General features: G+C 37.7%; 1 protein-coding gene across 1 annotated transcript in view; it reads right to left on the bottom strand.

Annotated features, from left to right (window-relative positions):
• Positions 1-1300: 1300 nt before the first annotated feature.
• The window catches only part of galns (galactosamine (N-acetyl)-6-sulfatase), a 90343-nt gene continuing 70063 nt past the window's right edge, over positions 1301-21580 (bottom strand). The window contains exons 13-14 of the mRNA NM_001080641.2: positions 2601-2718; positions 1301-1703 (exon numbers count right to left, since the gene is read on the bottom strand). Of these exons, the coding sequence (NP_001074110.2) occupies positions 1617-1703; positions 2601-2718 (205 nt within the window). The 3' untranslated portion in view covers positions 1301-1616. The remainder of the gene's footprint in view (positions 1704-2600; positions 2719-21580) is intronic.

Here is a 21580-nt window from a genome sequence, read left to right on the forward strand (position 1 = left end):
CCAAAATAACATCATTCAGGGGCGTGCCACCTCACAGCAAGAAGGTCGCTGGTTCGAGCCCGGGCTGGGTCAGTTGGCATTTCTGTGTTGACTTTGCATGTTCTCCCCTTGTTGGCATGGGTTTGTTCGGAGTGCTCCGGTTTCCCCCACAGTCCTAAGACATGTGGTATAAGTGAATTGAATAATCTAAATTGGCCATAGTGTATAAGTGTGTGTGTATGTGTGTGTTTGTGAGAATGAGTCGAGTGTGTATAGATGTTTCTCAGTACTGGATTTCAGCTGGAAGGGAGTTCGATGTGTTAAACAAATGCTGGAGAAGTTGATGGTTCATTCCGCTGTGGCAACCCCAGATGAATAAAAGGACTAAGCTGAAGGAAAATGAATTAATTAACAACATTCAAATCTACTTAAGTCCATCTGCAGTATTAATATGAATATCGACACTACTACAGAAAGCTTATGCATTTATACAGTACTTTACTTTTTGTCATATCCATATGTATATACATATATATAATAATTAGTGTATACTTGTATTCCTCACATTATGAGAACCAAATGTCCCAACAAGTATAGCAATACCAGTAAATTGTGCCACTGTTGCCACATTTTTATTGTTCCATATAAGAGAGACGGCTCATAAATCACATAGAATGAAATATTTTGAAAATGTAAATGTGCAGATCACTTCCTGTGAGGCTTGGGTTAAGAATATACAGTTTGTACAGTATAACAAATATATAAGTCTATAGGAAGTTCCCATAAAGATAACTGTGTGTGTGTGTGTGTGTGTGTGTGTGTGTGTGTGTGTGTGTGTGTGTGTGTGTGTGTGTGTGTGTTTACTTTTTTGCAGAGGACAACCAAAACAAATTTTTTTTAGTTTTGTTTCTTCTGTCAGATGGACACAGTTTTAGGTGACATTGTGGCTCAACGGTTAGCACTGTCACCTCACAGCAAGATGGTCACTGGTTTGTGTCCTGGCTGGGTCAGTTGGCATTTCTGTGTGAAGTTTGCATGTTCTCCTTGTGTTCATGTGGGTTTCCTCCAGGTGCTCCTGTTTCCCCGACAGTCCAAAGACATGCGGCACAGATGAATTGAATAAACTAAATTGGCCATAGTGTGTGTGTGTGTGTGTGTGTGTGTGTGCACGCATGTGAGAGTGTATGGATGTTTTCCAGTGATGGGTTGCAGCTGGAAGGGCATCCGCAGTGTAAAACAGTAAAACATATGCTGGATAAGTTGGCGGTTCATGAATTTATTCATCTTGACGAATAAAGGGACTAAGTCGAAGGAAAATTAAGGAATGGACTCAGTTTTATTTATTAAACTCTAAAGGACTTAAATTTGTATAGTATTCAACAGAAGAAAAGATAAATAATATCGTATTTAAATAATTAAAAGGTTTTATTTCCCTTTTCTAAGTAAAAACACTTCATTAAACCCCTGTGTAAGGCACGCACGCACGCACACACACACACACACACACACACACACACACACACACACACACACACACACACACACACACACATATAAATGCCTTACAAATCATGTGTTTTGTGAACTGAGTTCTGATTTTAGAGACATGTTTGTAAAACTAATTATGAGTAAACAGATTAATGTGGCCAGTCACATTTCCATGGCTGAGACTCCGGTGCTTTTAGACATTTGCCCAACTGCTCACAGCCAGGAGGAGTCCAGTTCTGAGGACAAACACAAAAACCAAACAATGAAAATATGCTCGTGCAAAACTCGGAGTCAACACTTGAGGTCGCTGTTGCTCCATTATTATCAACACAATCTGCCATTTAAATCCACATTTGCAGTGGCAGAAAAGATGGTCTTTTTGTGTATTGCCAATTATGAGAAAAATAATAATAATAAAGGTTTAATCATTTATTAAATAAACGGAAACTAAGGTAAAAAAAACACTGAGGTAAAATTTATATCATTCTATCTCTTTCTCTCAATTCAATAACTGCTTTATTGGCATAGTAAATGTTAAAAATGTACTGCCAATACATTTATAAGGTTTACATTAAAAAGAACATGCATATAAAAATTATAATAATAAAATTTTTTAATAAATCTAGATAATAATCTATCTATCTATCTATCTATCTATCTATCTATCTATCTATCTATCTATCTATCTATCTATCTATCTATCTATCTATCTATCTATCTATCTATCTATCTATCTATCTATCTATCTATCTATCTATCTATCTATCTATCTATCTATACTCATCCTACAGTTGTTCCAAACCTGTTTGAGGTTCTTCATTCTTTTGTTGGACACAGACACTAGTACACAAGCACACACACGAGCACACGCACAAGCACACACAGAAACGCACACACAAAGTTATACTGAATTCTTCAGATTATCTAGTTTCGTGTTCAACAGATAACAAGTAATGAATGAATGTTTGAGTAAATGGTAAGTACATTTTCATTTTTGGGTGAACTATCCCTTTGACATCAAAAGTGCTTGTTAAGAATCAATCAAATGCTAAATGAAGACTTATAAAGCTCACTTTCTATGTTAAAGGAGATCTGCAGAAAGGATCTCCTGCCATTAGTGATGATGTTCTCACCATGACAGCGAGGTCACACATGTTGAGCTGCGGTTGTCCAGGAATCAAGAGCTTCTGATGCTGCTCCACTACTGCGGTCACACGTCTGAAAACATCCCGGTACTCCTTACACTGGACACTAAAAGACAAACCACATAGGGGCAGGTCAGGTGAGACACGTGTAAAGACAAAAAAAGAGAGAAAATAACACCATATAAAAGACTCCTTTGTGGTGTCTTTACACACACACACACACACACACACACACACATATATATATATATATATATATATATATATATATATATAGTTTTTTATCAATATATTTTTTATTATTTTCACAATAATTTATAGAATAATTTCAGTATACATGTATACACAGTATACATTATCCACCCCTTTCCCACCCTCACAAGACAGAACACTTAAATAGACATACTTGTGAGACATCAAGCTGATGTGTAAATTAAGAGGAAATAAACAATAATGACTAATAAAGGGTTAAAGCAACGAAGTGTCATACTTTTCCATCCGTATTTGCAGTCAGTGTAACATCCAAATTATTCATATATTCAATAAATTTACCCCAAGTCTTCTCAAACATTAAGTGAAGTTTCCCAAACTAATTTCGAGAGGAGCACGTGATAGAATTGACTACAGCTGATCCGTATCACTACTCACTAACTAGCCAATCGGATCACTCTAAATTTAATATAAATATCCAGCCTAAACTCCATTCCTCATCTTCGTTTTTGGAAGACCCGGAAACAGCTAGCGACTCAAGCAAGCAAAAAATCTGCAAAATGGAAAAGCACCAAACGCTCTCCACCACCACCAGCAGCAGCAATAACAACAACAACAACAACAACAATCTCCACCAAGCTAATGAAAGCGGCGCTATCCTAGAAACTTCAGCCGAGGACCAGCATCAACTTACCCAGAGTGGGAACCAGCTTGAGCCCGAGGCTACAGTAAGAGGCCGAAGGCCAATCCGTTCAACAGCAACAAGGTTATCTCGCCGTCTTCAATCCTCATCCCCGTATGCTACAAATCTCCATCCACCTTCACCAGCCTCTTCGTACGCTTCCGCAACATCTTCACCAACCATCAACAGGAACATGACCGCAAACGAACTCCGCCAAAGCATCACAGACGCCGGCATTTCCATTCCAAGCCGATGCAATAAGACTGAACTCCTCAAACTGTACACATCCATTACCTCATCGACTCCGCCCACCAGGAACTTCAGGAACACTCGCTCCCGCCACGCCCCGTATCCCCAGCACAGCGCTTCTCCGCCAGCCTCTAACCAACCCGGACCAAGAAAAGCAACTGGAAAAACCAAGAACACCAAAAAACCACAAGCCCAACACCACCAAGATAATAGGAGCTTTACTGGAACCACATCTAATCAAACCAAGGACAATAACCCAGACATTAACACTACCCAGCAAAACAACGCCACCTTCTTCTGGCCACAAGCTCCTCAATCTAGCGCAACTCCCAGTCCTCATCTTTCTGCTACTAATCCCTTACAGTTTTCTCTTCCTTCCAACCTTCCATCTACATCTACCAACCTCATCCACTCACACGAGCCTACAAATATCAGTACTAATGCTCCTCTTCATTCTTCTTCTTTTTCTCCCTCCAATATTCCTTCTTTCATGCCCTCTTCATCCCTCCACCAAGCACTCGCATCTAATACTAACCCTCCTCCGCATCCTCCTCTCCCTACTAACATTTCTTCCACTCACCCCCCCTTCACCCTAGCCACTGCCGTACCTCTTCCCATCCCTCAGAATGCTCCAGCTCTGGAACCTCCACCCGTCTCCAATACCATCAGGAATCTCATCATCTCAGAAATTTCGAATGCTCGCACCAGAAGCAGATCTACATCCGCATCCAGTGCCTCCTTATTCAGAGATGATATTCCTATAAACCACCCTATGCATCACCTGCATCAGACGTCCATCTCCCTTATTTTAAATGCTGTTGCTCCTAGAACTTTACAAACATATCTTACTGCATGGAATACATTCAAACATTTCCATTTCCTGTACAACACATCATTTCCAGATTTTTCCTTGCTTACAATTACCTCATTCATCACATACCTCCATTCATACAAAAACATACAAGCCAGCTCCATCAGAAGCTATTTAAGTGGCATCCAATTCTTTCACAAGTTAATTCATGGCTCTACTTCAGATGCTATAGCAAATTCGCAAACCAGCCTTCTTATTAAAGGCGTTCAAAAAACCCACCCCTCCCTCCCAGACTCTAGGCTGCCCATCACACACCATATACTGTCTAAATGTATCTCCACCCTTCGTAAAGGCTATGTATCCACACACACAGATCGTACCCTGGATGCTATGTTCATACTTTCTTTTTTCGGATTCTTAAGATGTTCCGAAATTTCTATAACTTCAAAATTCGTGCCCAGCATCCACCCCACCATATCAGATCTAACTTTGGTTGACGGGGAAACAATATCCTTCCTCATCAAGCAAAGCAAGACCGATCAATCACACAAAGGACACCTAATTTACATATTCGACATCCCCTCCTCTACATTCCCGTTTCAAACACTCCTAGCATACATTCACTACAGAAAAACTCTCAATCCCACCCCTCTCTCCCCCCTTTTCATAGATGATTTATCTCGCCCAGTAACACGCTTCTGGTTTCAAAAACACCTTAAAGCAGTCCTTCGCCTTTCTGGCATTTCTCCAGAACCATACTCCAGCCACTCATTTAGAATCGGAGCCGCCACTACCGCAGCTCATAGAGGACTATCTCAACAGCATATACAGACATTGGGGAGGTGGACATCTGATGCCTTCAAGTCATACATTCGCCTAAGCCAAAGTCATCTTAAAGAAGCCCAGAAGACCATGTCAATGAGTCATAATACCAACCCATAACGTAACTATCCCCCCCCACCCCCACCCCCGCCAATCCCCTCCCAGCATCACCACCACCCCGCTCAGAGGAGTCTCCATTTCCTCCCTCCTTCCCCGACTCCTGCGAAGCCAGCCTTTGATAGCTCAACTCCCGAGCTGTGACTACGAGCACGAGTCACGTCACTGCCCCCCCCCATCAGCCCTAGCTTCTTTTATTTATCTTATTTTGCTTTGATCATTTATATACGCATATATGAGGAGCGAGTATAGCACGCCCACATAAATATATGCCTATATGAATAACAGAATCATATGCCCGCACGCGCCCACGCATGAGGATATATACATTTTTACATAGTGCTGTCACCCCTAAGCTCTGGCCACCGCAGGAGCGGTCCCAGAGCTTAAAACCCCCTTTTTCCTCTAGTAGGAGTCTCCATCGGCCAAATTTTCCCCTTCCCGACTCCTTCTAGAACCAGCCTTTGATAGCTCAACTTCCCGAGCTGTGACTACGAGCACGAGTCACGTCACTGCCCCCCCCCACCAGCCCTAGCTTCTTTTGTTTATTTATTTTGCTTTGATCATTTATATACGCATATATGAGGAGTGTGTATGACACGCCTACAAATATATGCCTATATGAATAACAGAATCATATGCCCGCATGCGGATATATAAATTTTTACATAGTGCTGTCACCCCTAAGCTCTGGCCACCGCAGGAGCGGTCCCAGAGCTTAAAACCCCTTTTGCCCTCTAGAAGGAGTCTCCATCGGCCAAAATTCCCCCTTCCCGACTCCTTCTAGAACCAGCCTTTGATAGCTCAACTGCCCGAGCTGTGACTACGAGCACGAGTCACGTCACTGCCCCCCCCCACCAGCCCTAGCTTCTTTTATTTATCTTATTTTGCTTTGATCATTTATATACGCATATATGAGGAGTGTGTATGGCACGCCTACAAATATATGCCTATATGAATAACAGAATCATATGCCCGCATGCGCCCACGCATGCGGATATATACACTTTTTACATAGTGCTGTCACCCCTAAGCTCTGGCCACCGCAGGAGCGGTCCCAGAGCTTAAAACCCCCTTTTTCCTCTAGTAGGAGTCTCCATCGGCCAAATTTTCCCCTTCCCGACTCCTTCTAGAACCAGCCTTTGATAGCTCAACTGCCCGAGCTGTGACTACGAGCACGAGTCACGTCACTGCCCCCCCCCCCCACCAGCCCTAGCTTCTTTTGTTTATTTATTTTGCTTTGACTGTTTATATACGCATATATGAGGAATGCGCAACATGCCTACAAATATATGCCTATATGAATAATATAATCATATGCCGCGTGCGCCTACGCCGCGCATATACATTTTCACTAGTGCCGTCACCCCTAAGCTCTTCCCGAACTGTGACTACGAGCACGAGTCACTCCACGAGCTTAATTTGTTTTATTTTACCTATTCATATGTGCATATTCAAAAAAAAAAAAAAAAAAAAAAAAAAAAAAAAAAAAAAAACACAGCACACGTGCGTATATGGATATATGCCCATATGAATAGATAATTATATGCCCGCATGCGGACATATACATTATTTCATAACATTTGCCTATTTTTACACTACCTCCATCGGAGATAGAGTCCCATCTTTTCCCATCAAGGCTCTTACAAGCCTGCATCTCCTCTACCTCTCTAATTTCTTCTCAAATCACTATATCCAGCAGCCGGATATAGCAATTCTAGCCTTTTGGGGGGCGTTCTTCGAATACACGGCTGCTGTCCCGACACAATGGCATTTATGGGGAGCTATCGAGAACTACCTGATCTCATATCCCTCCTAATGCTTATTGACCAGGCGGGAGCCTTGGGCTCATCTATCACCGAGCTCAGGGTTCTCTCCCGGGACAGCATGCCAAACTAGCTTAAATAGTCAAGCACTATCTAAGTGTGAACTCTTGAAGTGAAGTTTCCCAAACTAATTTCGAGAGGAGCACGTGATAGAATTGACTACAGCTGATCCGTATCACTACTCACTAACTAGCCAATCGGATCACTCTAAATTTAATATAAATATCCAGCCTAAACTCCATTCCTCATCTTCGTTTTTGGAAAACCCCCCCATCCTTCCCTTCTCCCTCCTCCTCAGTTCGGGCGTCACGGCGGCTCAGTGGCTAGCACTGTTGCCTCACAGCAAGGAGGTCATTGGTTCAACACTAGCTGAGCCAACCGATACTCTCTGTGCGGAGTTTGCATGTTCTCCCCGTGTTCGCGTGGGTTTTCTCCGGGTACTCCGGTTTCCTCCCACACCTAAAAAAAACCATGCAAAGTTAAAGTCACAAGCACATACTACAAATTAGCGCCAATAGTGATTTATTTTGGGAGCTATCGAGAACTACCTGATCTCATATCCCTCCTAATGCTTATTGACCAGGCGGGAGCCTTGGGCTCATCTATCACCGAGCTCAGGGTTCTCTCCCGGGACAGCATGCCAAACTAGCTTAAATAGTCAAGCACTATCTAAGTGTGAACTCTTGAAAGAGTTTTTATTTTAAGATTAAACATGATTTTTTCAACAGGAACATAAGAAGAAAGTTCTCCTAGCCATACAATATGACTTGGTGGTTCTACTGATTTCCAATGTATAGCAATACATTTCTTTGCTGCTATCAGAGCCATTTTAATTAAACGTAAATCTTTCCTTTGATCGAACAGAAGAATTGATTCATCCCCCAGTAACATAAATCTTGGATCGGGTAAAAGGTTATCATTGGCAATTTTACTAATAGTTTGTATTATATTTCTCCAATAGTTTTAAGTTTGGAACATGTCCAAAACATGAAATAATGTACCAACCTCAATCTTACATCTCGAGTAACATTCTGAATATGAATCACTTTTTGTGCAATCGTTCAGGTGTATAATATACCATGTAAAATATTAAACTGTATTAATGTCTAATAAATATATATATATATATATATATATATATATATATATATATATATATATATATATATATATATATATATATATATATACATATATATATATATATACATATATATATATATATATATATATATATATATATATATATATATATATATATATATATATATATATATATATATATATAGTTGAAGGTAGATTTTTTTTGATTTTTTAAATATTTATTAAATGATGTTCATCAGTGCATGGGAATTTTCACAGTATGTCTGATAATTTTTTTTCCTCAGTAGAAAGCCTTAATTATGTGTTTTATTTCGGCTAGAATATAAGCAGTTATTAATTGTTTAAACACCATTTTAAGGACAAAATTATTAGCCCCTTTAAGCTATATATTTTTTTCAATAGTCTACTGAACAAACAAAATAAATAAATTGCCTAATTACCCTAACCTGCCTAGTTAAACTAATTACCCTAGTTAAGCCTTTAAATATCACTTTAAGCTGTATAGAGTGTCATAAAAAAATCCAGTCAAATATTATTTACTGTCATCATGAAAACTATTAAGTTTAGAAATGTGTTGAAAAAATCTGCTCTTCGTTAAACAGAAATTGGGGAAAAAAATAAACAGGGGGTCTAATAATTCTGACCTCAACTGTATACATACACACACACACACACACACACACACACACACACACACACACATAAACACAAACACAAACACATGACTCGAGGGCAATAAAACCTGATCAGGACATCCCAAGTAAATACTGTTGACAGACAGAGGAAAATTAATGCACAATGTTCAGAGTACTCATGTAGATTAGTTTTTAACTCAAATAGTTTGTAGGAATTGGTTTCCTCAAATGGTTTGAGTTGCCTTAACTTATTGAGTTTTGAAGTACTCAGTTTGAGTTCTCTTCATTTGTTGGGTTTTACTGTGCTCAAATTGCTTCGTTTACTCAAATGGATTAAGTTCATAGTACTCATATGAATTAGTTTTTGAACTTCTGTAGCAATTGGTTTCCTAAAACGGTTTGATTTGCCTTAACTTTTTGGGTTTTACAGTGTATATTTAACTTCGGCCCACAGCCCTCAATCAAGTTTGGTTTTTGGCCTTTTATTAGAAAAGGTTTGGGCACCCCTGTAAACACACATTTACATAAATACCAAACCAAAACTGGAATTAATCTAACAAAACTTCATCATAAAAACAGTACACCCCAATTCATTTGTTAAGAAATAATATTAAGCAAAAAAAAAAAAAAAAAAAAAAAAAAAAAAAAAAAAAAAATATATATATATATATATATATATATATATATATATATATATATATATATATATATATATATATATATAAAGCAAAATAAATAAATCATACTAAATATAAAATATAAATATTACATTCAGTTGTAATTTTGTACTTTGCATTTTCAACATCTTATTAGAATTTAAATGTATTAACTTTCTATTTCTTAAAATGCCAGGTGATCACACTCTTATTTTAATGACCATTATATGCACCAAATTGTTTAAATCAACAAAATATATTATCTATATTCACTGAGCTATACAATATTATATTTGCTCATGTACATTAGATTAGTCAGTACTGAAGACAAAACTGGTAATCTAACAAAAATAACTCACGATAATGGTACAAAAACTAGCACACCCACATTTGTTTTACAGAAAAATATTAAATACTATTTTAAAAAAGGAAAAATTAAGAGAGACAAAATTTTCTTTTGAAAAATGTAGTTGAAATTTTGTAGATTGTAAATTATTTTTGCAATATTTTGCTTGCATTTAATTGTATTAACTTTCAATTTCTAAATATGTTTGGTGACTAAAATATTATTTTTATAAATATGTCTGTTTACTAAATCTGTTTTGTTTTAATGCAACAAAATAGATTGTCTATATTTACTGAGAAATGGAGAAAATATTCATTTTCCAAATGAGAAATACTTATAATGCTGAGCACTGTATATGACATTTAAAAAAAAACATGCTGTAGTAGGCTATACATTTTCAGTAATTTACTATTAATTATGCTTCGATTTTTAAATAATAGTTGATATTTGCACTGTAAATAATGTAAATATATATATATATATATATATATATATATATATATATATATATATATATATATATATATATATATATATATATATATTTACATTATCTCCACATCATTTTCAGTTGAGAACAGTCTTTGCAGACTCATCGTCAGCACTGAATATTAAACAGCTCAAATTAATTATTCACTCATACATGGTTATTAAAGCATAATGCATGGCGAATTCAGTGACAGACGGCCAATCCCACCATTAAACACACACACACGCCAAGGTCCCAGAGGGCTTGCCTTCCACGTGTCCTCTCATCATTTGTGTTGGACATCATCCCGCACCCCTGATGCTTTCAAAGGAACGCTACACTCAATAGGACCTGTAGGCTTAATGGGCTTCAGAGAATGTGTGTCTGTGCGAGAAACACGCACGAGCAAATATCACCACTGCAATTACGGCCATAACACAAAGGCAGGCAGCACCTGTGTCAGGCCAGCCCCTTGCTCTCCAAGCAGCCTCTGATTGGCCCCCAGGGACGGGTGTGTGCGTGAGGGGTGAAGTGTCAATTAATGTAATTACCCCAGGCGCTGTCCCACTCGCACCTCGCCAACATCTGCGGCCCTCTCTCGCTCTCAGAGCCAACCACACATTACTTCACTTCCTTTTTTTTCTTTATTATATTTTTTTACATCAGCACAAATACATTTTACATATGCATATTTTTTTCTTTTCAACAAAGTTGTAACATCATGTTAATATTATATGTATAAGAACACTTAAAAATACAGAGAAAAGAGGCGGGACGATTTAAGAGAAAAAGGGAAAAAAAAGGGAGGTTGAGATATTTCTACTAGAGTTCAATCACTGCTCTCTTGTCAAAGGGTCACGAAACACCAAAACATATTTTTTTGAGATGTTGACAGTCATATATGTGTCCCACACTGCTATAAAAACTATTTCAAGAGTTCACACTTAGATATTGCTTTTTTTCTGCTCAAACAGAATTGCTTGACAAAATTATGCCACATCACACTCTAGTTTGAGCATGCAAAATTCTGGCGTACGACAGTGCAAAAGAGGGCGGGATTAAACAAGATGACATTTAAAAAAGCAAACGATTGGTCCATATGTTGCATTTATAGTACAGAGCGATCATTTTTAATCTTCGATTGGTTTTACGCAGTCATGTGATGTGATTTTTACAGGTCAGAGATCACCAAGCTTGAAACTTTCACCACAGTGAACTGCAAAACTTTCCGCACGAGCTTGTATTTCCATAAAACTCAACATTCAACACTTTTCTCATGCTGTTAAAAAACATGTTTTGAATTCTGAGTTTCTTTACATTCTGTTAATTTGCTCATTTTTAACGTCTCCTCATTGCACCCAGTTTTTTAAAACATTGAAATTCACTGATTTTTTTCTCTTTACACTTTAAAGAAATTCCTCCTATAATTCACACAAAGCATCATGGGGTGTAGGACGAATCCTCATGTCATCCTCCAAACCCATTTATCTTATATAAAGCACAGCGCATCATCAGCTATACATTTACAGTAGCCACTAATGCTAACAGAGTAATGGTTGGACCTACTGGTTTACATCATTGAGCTGTTTTATCTGACAGACTTCCATCATTTGGACTTCAATAAATGATGATGCTGACATTAACAGTCTTAATAAATCGTTTTGATGACTTAACGACTGAATGGCTCTCAAGCATGAAACCATCACATTCCCATTTGTGCAGCCCAATGTCAATTTGTGAGCTTTCAATAACGCTAATTATATATATATATATATATATATATATATATATATATATATATATATATATATATATATATATATATATATAAACACACGGAAAAATAATAAAATAATAATAACAATGCAGAATAGCAATAGTGGATTTACCTAAGGCAAACTTTACTACTACTACTACTACTAATAATAGTAATAATAATAAAAATTGCCACATAAATAAAGAAAACAAATTATTTAGCCTTAAAACTATCTATATACTAGTGTGCTAAAAATAAGTAAGTTATATGCATTTAAAAAGTACAATCTCTCAGGATCTGCAATTTATATGACATAACTCTGCACTTCATCTTCTTAACTTGACTTTCTGTCCAATCTAATGCACTCCAAAGTCTGAAGCATCCAATCACATCTACACTATAAATCTGCTAAAGCTGCGACTGAAATCAGTATTGGTGAATAGCACAGGCTAACTATTCCAATAGTGTAAATATAATATATTATGCACACACGCAGTCTGTTTCACCAGTACAACATGAAAACAGAGAGTGGATTATATGTGTGAGTTGGCAAAGGCCACAATGTTTATTGCTATAAACTGCAATTAAATGCTATAATTTAAAGTGATATAGAGGAGAAACGGCTGTCAAATGTGCCATTAGCAAGCTCAACATCTCTGGCTGAGCAATACAAAGAAATATAAACAAAATGCTACAGTACATTTTTACGGGGACTAAGAGCTGCTCTTCAGTTACAATTATATAAACAAATTGAATAATGTTGCATGTTTCAAGGCAATTCAGGGGACTGTTAAACCTAGAGTTAGTTGAAAATTATCCAATAGTTATAATCCAATTGCCCTGAGTTTGAAGTCTATATCCCAAAATAAGACTTTATCCAGATGAGGAATGTGACACCCTGATGAACGGGGAAGCTGCTTATTCTAAACAAGCCATTAAAATGCAATGATGATATAGATCAATGGTGATATGTTGTCCTCGCATTTATCATTCATGGGGTGTGTTTTTATCCCCCCATTCCCCCGACAAAATGTGCTTCTTATTTCTGATATTAAAGGGAAAGTTTACACACAAATAAAAATTTACTCACTATTCACTCACCCTCGTGGTTTCCAACCTTTATGAGTTTCTTTATTCTGTTGAACATCAAAGAAGACATTTTGGAGAAAAACGAAAATCTGTAATCATTGACTTCCATGGTATTTGCATTTCCTACAATTAAAGTCAATGGTTACAGGTTTCCAGCAAGTAAAATGTCTTTTTTTTTTTTCAGAATGACAATTTAAATTTTGGGGTGAACTATCCCTTAAGTGTTTTTTTTTTTTTTTGATCTGACATATTAAAATGTGCAACAGAAAGTACATTTTTGCAAAACCTGAAATACATTGCACTAAATAGGTTATGTACGTTTCAGATGTCTATATTTTTAGTGCATCTGAAATATGTTACTTACGTACATTTTGTTGTAGTCTTCAGAAACATTGAGAAACACTTATACTATGTTCACACCAGAAGCGGTAGACGCTGAAAAATCCCGCTATTCGCACGTACATAGACGTGTGAACATTTTGCATTGACTTAACATGTAAATCACTTGCGCTTGAAGCTTTTTCCGCGTCTGGTGTGAACGCAGCATTAGATCAGCAAACCACTGACCTTAACCCAACCAATAATGTTTCCAAAAGCAAAAGGAAGAGTAAAGTGCACTGCAACCATGTAGTTTTACTTTGATCTCTTTTGTGAAGAGAAATCAGCTTTGATTATTATTACTTGATTGAATGGGCATTATCAATGGTTATCAGCTGATAGATATGGAGTCCAGATCTGTTTTTACATTACTGTGACGGATGGGTTTGGGGTTGGAGAAGACGTTAATAAAATACAATAAATGGGAAATTGAATACATAATAAAAATAATTCTCATTAACTTCCAGCCACAGGCGTATTTGATCTATAGCCGATTAACCATGCATACGGATGACAACAGCCTTCTGAGCCTACCAGTAGGTGCAGAAGGCCCCTTATGGCCCATATCTATCAGCTGTTAACCACTAACAACGCCCATTCTATCAGCTGGGCGACAGTGCTAACCCATCGTGCTTATCCCGCATTTGACTTTCTTTGGAGAAAAAAAAGTGTGTAATTGTTTTCACCAAAAAAGGAAGTTTTACAGTATAGAATGACTAACAACTAGAAACAAGAAACTAACAAATCACATCCTTGTTGTAGAAACATTTGGGGACATCGTGTGAAACTGTGACAGAAGCTTTTAATGGGTGTCAAAACATTTCAATATATTTTTCGTTCACCTCTAGGGTGAGATGCTAAATCAATTCAGAGGGCTTCAGGTCACACACAGGAAACATTTGCTTTTCTATTTATGATAGATGTGAAGATGCAGCACCATGGGACGGGATGCACCGGGCTCGGGACCTGCTAAACGTATGCCGCCATCCCAGAATGTCCTGTGTTATTATGCCCCTGGGTCCCTAATCAATAATTAAGCATAACATGTTTATTTATGCCCACAGTCCAGACAAACAATAGAAAATCCACAGTCAGCATGGCTCATTAGCATTTTTCTGCACTTTGGTTTTCTTTCTACAACTGTAGAGGCATGATTAATAATAACAATGCATGCAAATACAGTCTTTTGATTTATAATGCATGACAGCCAGGGGGCAGGGGCATTGCTCAGGTGTGTCACCAGACTGATTAGCCATTCACACATACTCGACAAAACACCATTCTCGAATGTTGTGTTGCAGAAAGCGCTGCAACATAACGAAACAAGAGCCAATCGGTATTCACATGGTAAAAACACCAACGAGTATAACAGAATGAATGAATAAAATAAGTCACACACGCACACCGTTGGAGCTAGACAAGGGAATTGAGCTGAAGAGGCAATCAAATACCTCTGCCTTTTCTCTCTGCTTCTACCCCCCCCCCCTCTTTTTCCCCCCCGGTGGAAATTGAGCAGTTCTACGAGCATTATTGATTGAGGGCTGAAGTGCTTGTCGGCAGCAGATGAGGCCCGAGCTGCCTGCTACATTAGCCTTAGGCAGGATGGGACTTAAGTGCTGGGGTAAGACAGGCAGGGAAGGGCAGGGTATGGTGTGAGATGGGGGGCAGCATGTCAAAGGGTTGTGTGGACCAAGTAATTTCCTTGAGCTTGGTTAGGAAAGCACTGCCATTTATTAATGGATATATGAGGAATTGGTATTTTATGTGCTTGACATTCTGCAGAATTGATCAAAGCAAAATCTTAACTGACAGGAATTCCTCTTGGAGGGTTCCAGTTTGCACCTAAGACTTGCATTTTTTTTTCCCAGGCACATGCACAGATAGGGCTCAACTTTTGTTCTCTTGGATAAAAAGAGGATAAAAAGTGCCCCCTGGTCTTTAGTCGAACATTATGGGTTGAACATTAGCTGTTTCCATCCTAAAATGCGAATTAGATTTATGTGCAAAACTGGAATATCCAGCCTGATGTCATGAGGAAACGTAACTATTTTAACACTTTGTCAGTTTGGTGGTTATTTTGTACAAGTTCGGTCATACAAAAATCTATGATTTTAAAAATGAGGCGTGGCTCTAAACTCTGCCCCTAAACCCAACCATCATTCGCTATATGGCGAATAAAGCCCGCCTTCTAGTACAGGAGCTAATCATCGATCTCTATAGACTGCCGATACTCTGGGGGAGGGGCTTAGACCAGACGTTAGTTTCTGCAGATTTTGTGTGATTTAAACATTTAGGAATGAAACTAAGGCCGTACTCACACTAGGTACAGTTGCCTCGAACCGGGCCAAAGCACGCTTGTCCCCCCTCCCGTCTCCCCTGACGGCCCGCGCTCACACCACAAACGGGCTTCGGCACGCTTACGTCATCGATGCTGCGCTGTTCAGTGAGAAGCGCTCTCTCACTCAGCAGCACAGTGGAGATTTTTCTAGTTATATCGTTTCAGTCGTTTGATATGGCGTCAAATATTTCGCCAAACAGTCCTTAGGGATGCGGGGACACACAGTCAGATATTTCGCCGAACAGATCCGCCACTTTTGGCGCTCATAAACAATCATAAAGCTCTCGTGCTGCAGGAATGAGGAGGTCTGCTGAAGGCACACAGCTGTCGTGCAGTGAGGGGTTTGCGTCTTTAATAAACGACGGCAGTTTGCGTTCACTGAACAGTAAGAATGATTAATAAATCCATATGAAACAGTCCCTTAAAAGTCATGGTTTGCTTTCAGTTTCGGACTTTGGCGCGTTTTGCACTCACACACAAGCGTACCGCGCCAAAGCCCAAGTGAACCGCGCTCAGGCACACCTCTTCCAACCAGGCCAGGGCCGGCCAAGTGAACCGTGCTTGAGTCCGATTCAGCGCACTCACACTTCTCAAACGATCCGGGAAACGGGCCTGGGCACGGTACGGATGGCATAGTGTGAGTAGGCCCTAAAGGGACAGTTGTTGTTTAATTTCATTGGTGATTTCCAATATGAAATTCAATCATAAGCTTGGCAAACAGTTTTGGAAAATTTTATGATCCTCATACAAACAGAATGCCCGAGCATACTGCCCGAAAGGCATTTCAAAGAAGGCCACCAAGTGAAATGACTTGATCTAAAGGAATTTTGGTAAAACAGAGAACCATCATTGGGGGATAAGCAAATCGTACTAAACTGTTCGAATGAGATCGTAGAAATTCATATGAATTAGCCACTAAATTAAAAAAGGTAGGAATATTGCATCACATTTGAGAATATAGCACTGTTTTCATCCAATGAGTCACAGAGAACAAAATGGCCGCTTCCTGATAAATTGCAGCAAAAATTGGAACGAAGAATAGAAGTAACTGCTTTAGGAGTTTCCACTGTGGGCCTGCTTTCATGTATAATAAATTACTTTAGTCTCGGAAGACGAAACACAATGTGGTTTTTGGAAGTGTGACAACCTTAATACTGTACTACTTTGATGACAGACTTTATTTAGGTGATTTTAGAATGACCAAGGAATTTTCGAATGTCCGTTAAATGCTGTCTCACTGCATCCATTTTGTTCACATCACATTATTCCAATTATTTTTTGTTCAAATGTGCATGCCGTAATGTATTTGCTTAATGTATTTCCATCATAGTTTGTCCATTTTTTATGTCAAAAAAACGTATCTCACTCAGTGCATTTTTAAATTGTATGCGCATCTTGGCATTTCCACAAAGCATTTTTATGCAATATTCCAAAATGTGCATAAAAATAGGTGGATGGAAACCTAACTATTGTCATCCAAACCCTGGTGTGCATACTTTGGGAAAGAATGTATATTTCATGTTAACCTGAATTTTTTTCTTCTTTTGTCAGAAAAAAATTGGCTGAGAAATTACCGATATAAAGGGCTTTCCAGGAAATGCATGGACTAATTTATTATTATTATTTTTTAATAAAATACAAATATAAATGTTTTTGACTAATAAAACACGAAGAGAGGATTCATACAGACTGCAACTGCACACAGTTTTTCAACCTTTTCCGGGTATTTTCAAAATGGTAATTTATATCAGTAGTGCAATACTGATCAACATACCAGTTAGTTATTATTTTACAGACCACTATAAAATAATATTATTTTCCTATTCTGAGAAACCACATGCATGTAAACAGATGTTATTGTGGAATAACACTTGCAATGTCACAATCATTAGCCAGCTAAGGTCACAAGTTCCATTGTTACAAACATAGTTCGTTGATTTGGTGTTTTCCAAATCCATTGTTCCAATAAACATTTACAAACTGCGTTGCAAATTTGTATGCTTGCAACTACACCTCTGGAGCTGTAGTTAGAAATATAGTCCCTGGCTGTGTTCTATTCCCAGTTATCCCCCCTAAGCAATAATCCTCATAAAAAATCAAATCACTTTGATTGTCACATCATCATCTTTCCTTTAGAACATTCTAACATTTAAACTTGGAATGATAAAAAAAGCATTAAGGTCATCTCTCTTAGGTGTTATTTGCTTTCAAAGTATTTTTACAGTTCAGTTTTAGCGATCTTCATGTTTACAATTGTGCTCCCTTCACAGTGCACTTTGGAAACATTAATGTAATTTTGAACACAACCGTGGCTTATGACGAAAGCTATAGGTGACCTATTATTTAAAAGCGGCATTTATGTTACGTCTCCAAAGCTTGTGAAAGCAAAAAAAACATAGCATATGTTAATGCTTTTAATTTATAGTGGGTTATTTATTAAGTATCTGTACTGTATATGACATGGGCTTGTGGATTAGAACATTTCTGGTTTTGCATGTGTCAAATTGTAAAAGTAGACTCTTCAAAAAAATAAATAAACAATATCCTACTTAATAATAACAATAATCATCATTGTCATCATTATCATTAATTTTGTTATTAGAGTAGGATTTGTTTTCATTTCCTAATAAATAATACATATTAAATTTAGTTTCTTAATAAATAGCCTTTATGTATTTATTTATATGATGTATATATGAGATTAGAATATTTGTTAGCTTTTGTAAGTGATTTTATGTTTTAGAATGGAATATGTAATGTTGTCAATAATATTTGTAAAGAAAACACAGGCCCTATATGTGTAATTTACATATATTGTAACTAATATGGAAAGCGAGGGCATGTTTTTACCAAAACTAATATAATTTTTTTTATGCATGTGTGTGTAAAACAATATAATTTGCACAAAGAAATGATGGGGTTCTTCTCTAAAAAGGTTGTTATTTCACACCATTTAGAGCATCAGTAGGGGTATTGTACGTTGTAACATTCAAACGATGGATCTGCGACAGAGAAACTATGGCTTTTGGGAAACACTCGTCACTACATTGTTCTTTTCCCAAACAATGCATCATACTATGATAGTTCAGCTGCGAGTTACATCACTGTTTGGGAAACGCATCTCTGAATAGAGTACTCCAGACAGCCATGTAACAATCTGCACAAACAACTGCCTGAATGTACATCACACTCATATTCGCCATAAAAAATCATTAAAAGGTCTGTGACTGTCTTTCCATGTCAAATTTATAGGCACGTTTGGTCATTTTTTGTTTATTGCAGAGGTCAATATTATCGTGGTTTTAGATGTCTACTGACACCTAGTGTTGTGGATGTAGCTTTAAACCATAAATGAAAGACCTAAGGTAGAGAAAAACAGCTTTGTCTTCATTTTAAATACTATCTTTTTTTTTTAATTTGTCACAATTATTAAACTATTAGTAAACTATTAGTTATTACTTTTTTCTCAATTAACACCTCATTTCTGATTTATTTATGGTAGTAGTTAAGTGTAGGTCTGGTAGGACTGTGGCTGTAGAATACGATCAAGCAGAATATGTACTTTTTAAGTAAACTGTTAACAATTTTGTAAATTACAGAATATTTAACTGTAATATGAACTGTATTTTACAGTAGGACAAAAATGTAGCATGTTTAAAGTAGCAATTTAACAATTGCAGTATATTTCGTCACCTTAGAATTTTAAGGTTTTATCTGACATTTTTGTCAAAATTAAGCTTTGACATATTCTTATTAATTGATAACCTTTTTACATTATGGGATTTTTTTATAAGTTATTTACATTTTAAGTTTTTTTTTTAAATAACAAATGTTACACACATAGGGCTCTATTTTGACGATCCAAAAGCGCAGGGCGCAAAGGAATTAAGGGCGTTTCTGAATCTACTTTTGCTATTTTAAGGATTGAAAAATCCGCTTTGCGCCATGGCGCATGGTCTAAAAGCTTATTCTCGTAATGAGTTTTAGGTGTGTTTTGAGAATAAACCAATCAGTCTTATCTCCCATTCCCTTTAAGAGTCAGTTGCATCGAGCCATGGCGCATTTGCTATTAACATGACGAACTTTGTAAGTGGAAAAACTGAATGCTTCACTACAGAGAAAACAGTTAACAGATCATCTGCAGCGAGAATGAGCCTCCTCATTATGTAATTTCACTTTCACTCTCATGGAAAGGGAAACGTGTTGTACGCACATATATCCATTATCCTATAAATAATTAATTTTGTTTGTTAAGCGCAAAGATTTGTTTCAACACTATTTCCTAATTCAGTTCTAATTTCCAGCAAACCTATAAATGAACAATAATAACGAAGTGTGTGAGTTATTTCCAAAAACACATGACCCATATGGTCTAAAACCTGACAGGTGGGCAAATCTAAGCCTGTTTTTATAAAACAAATATAAAAATGCATATAATAAATAATACAGCTAATAATAATAGCATTATACAAAAGCAAATTGTTATGAATGAACTGAAAAAAAAATGAGATAAAAAAGGCATAAAAGGACGATTTTTATATTTATTTAGGCTAGAAAGTAATCATTTTTGTAATATTTTAATAAACATTTAATACTTTTTTATTTGTAAAGATATTTGTGTATTGCTGTACACCCTGTATGTATTAAGCAGTGTTTAAGCGAGGGGCACAAATAATGCGCTCTGCGCTGGACTATAGAACTGTTTTAATCTGGTCAATTGAACAGACTATTTTAGTTCCTCAAAATAGCAACACGCCAGCAATGCGCCTCAACACACCTTCTTTTTTAGACCAGAATGCCGATGGGCGCACATATGAGCGCAAATGCATTTGCTATTTAAACAGCATGGTGCAAAACATCAAAACAACTCTTGCGCCAAGCTGAAACTTGCAAACAACATTTTGCGTCGCGCCTTGTGCCTCATTGCGCAGTGTGTATGATAGGGCCCATGCTGTTCGTTATGGAATGCAAAAACTTTGAAGTAGAGGTCTGCAATAAATTTCCGAATAAAGCGCGGGAGCGGTCGGTAACTGGTTTAATTTTGGACGGGAGCGGGTATTATTCATTCATTCATTTTCTTGTCGGCTTAGTCCCTTTATTAATCCGGGGTCGCCACAGCGGAATGAACCGCCAACTTATCCAGCAAGTTTTTAGGCAGCGGAAACATCCACACACACACTCACACACTACGGACAATTTAGCCTACCCAATTCACCTGTACCGCATGTCTTTGGACTGTGGGGGAAACCGGAGCACCCGGAGGAAACCCACACGAAGGCAGGGAGAACATGCAAACTCCACACAGAAACGGCAACTGAGCCGAGGTTCGAACCAGCGACCTTCTTGCTGTGACTTGCCCGGGAGCGGGTAGTCTAACAGAATCACTCCCGAGCTTGTTTGTTGCTGTGTGTGTTTGTGTGTGTGTGTGTGTGTGTGTGTGCGAATGAGAGAGAGAGCTTTGTACTGTATGTGTGTGTGTG

The sequence above is a fragment of the Danio rerio genome, chromosome 7 (assembly GCF_049306965.1).
Source record: "Danio rerio strain Tuebingen ecotype United States chromosome 7, GRCz12tu, whole genome shotgun sequence".
Classification (NCBI taxonomy): Eukaryota; Metazoa; Chordata; class Actinopteri; order Cypriniformes; family Danionidae; genus Danio; species Danio rerio.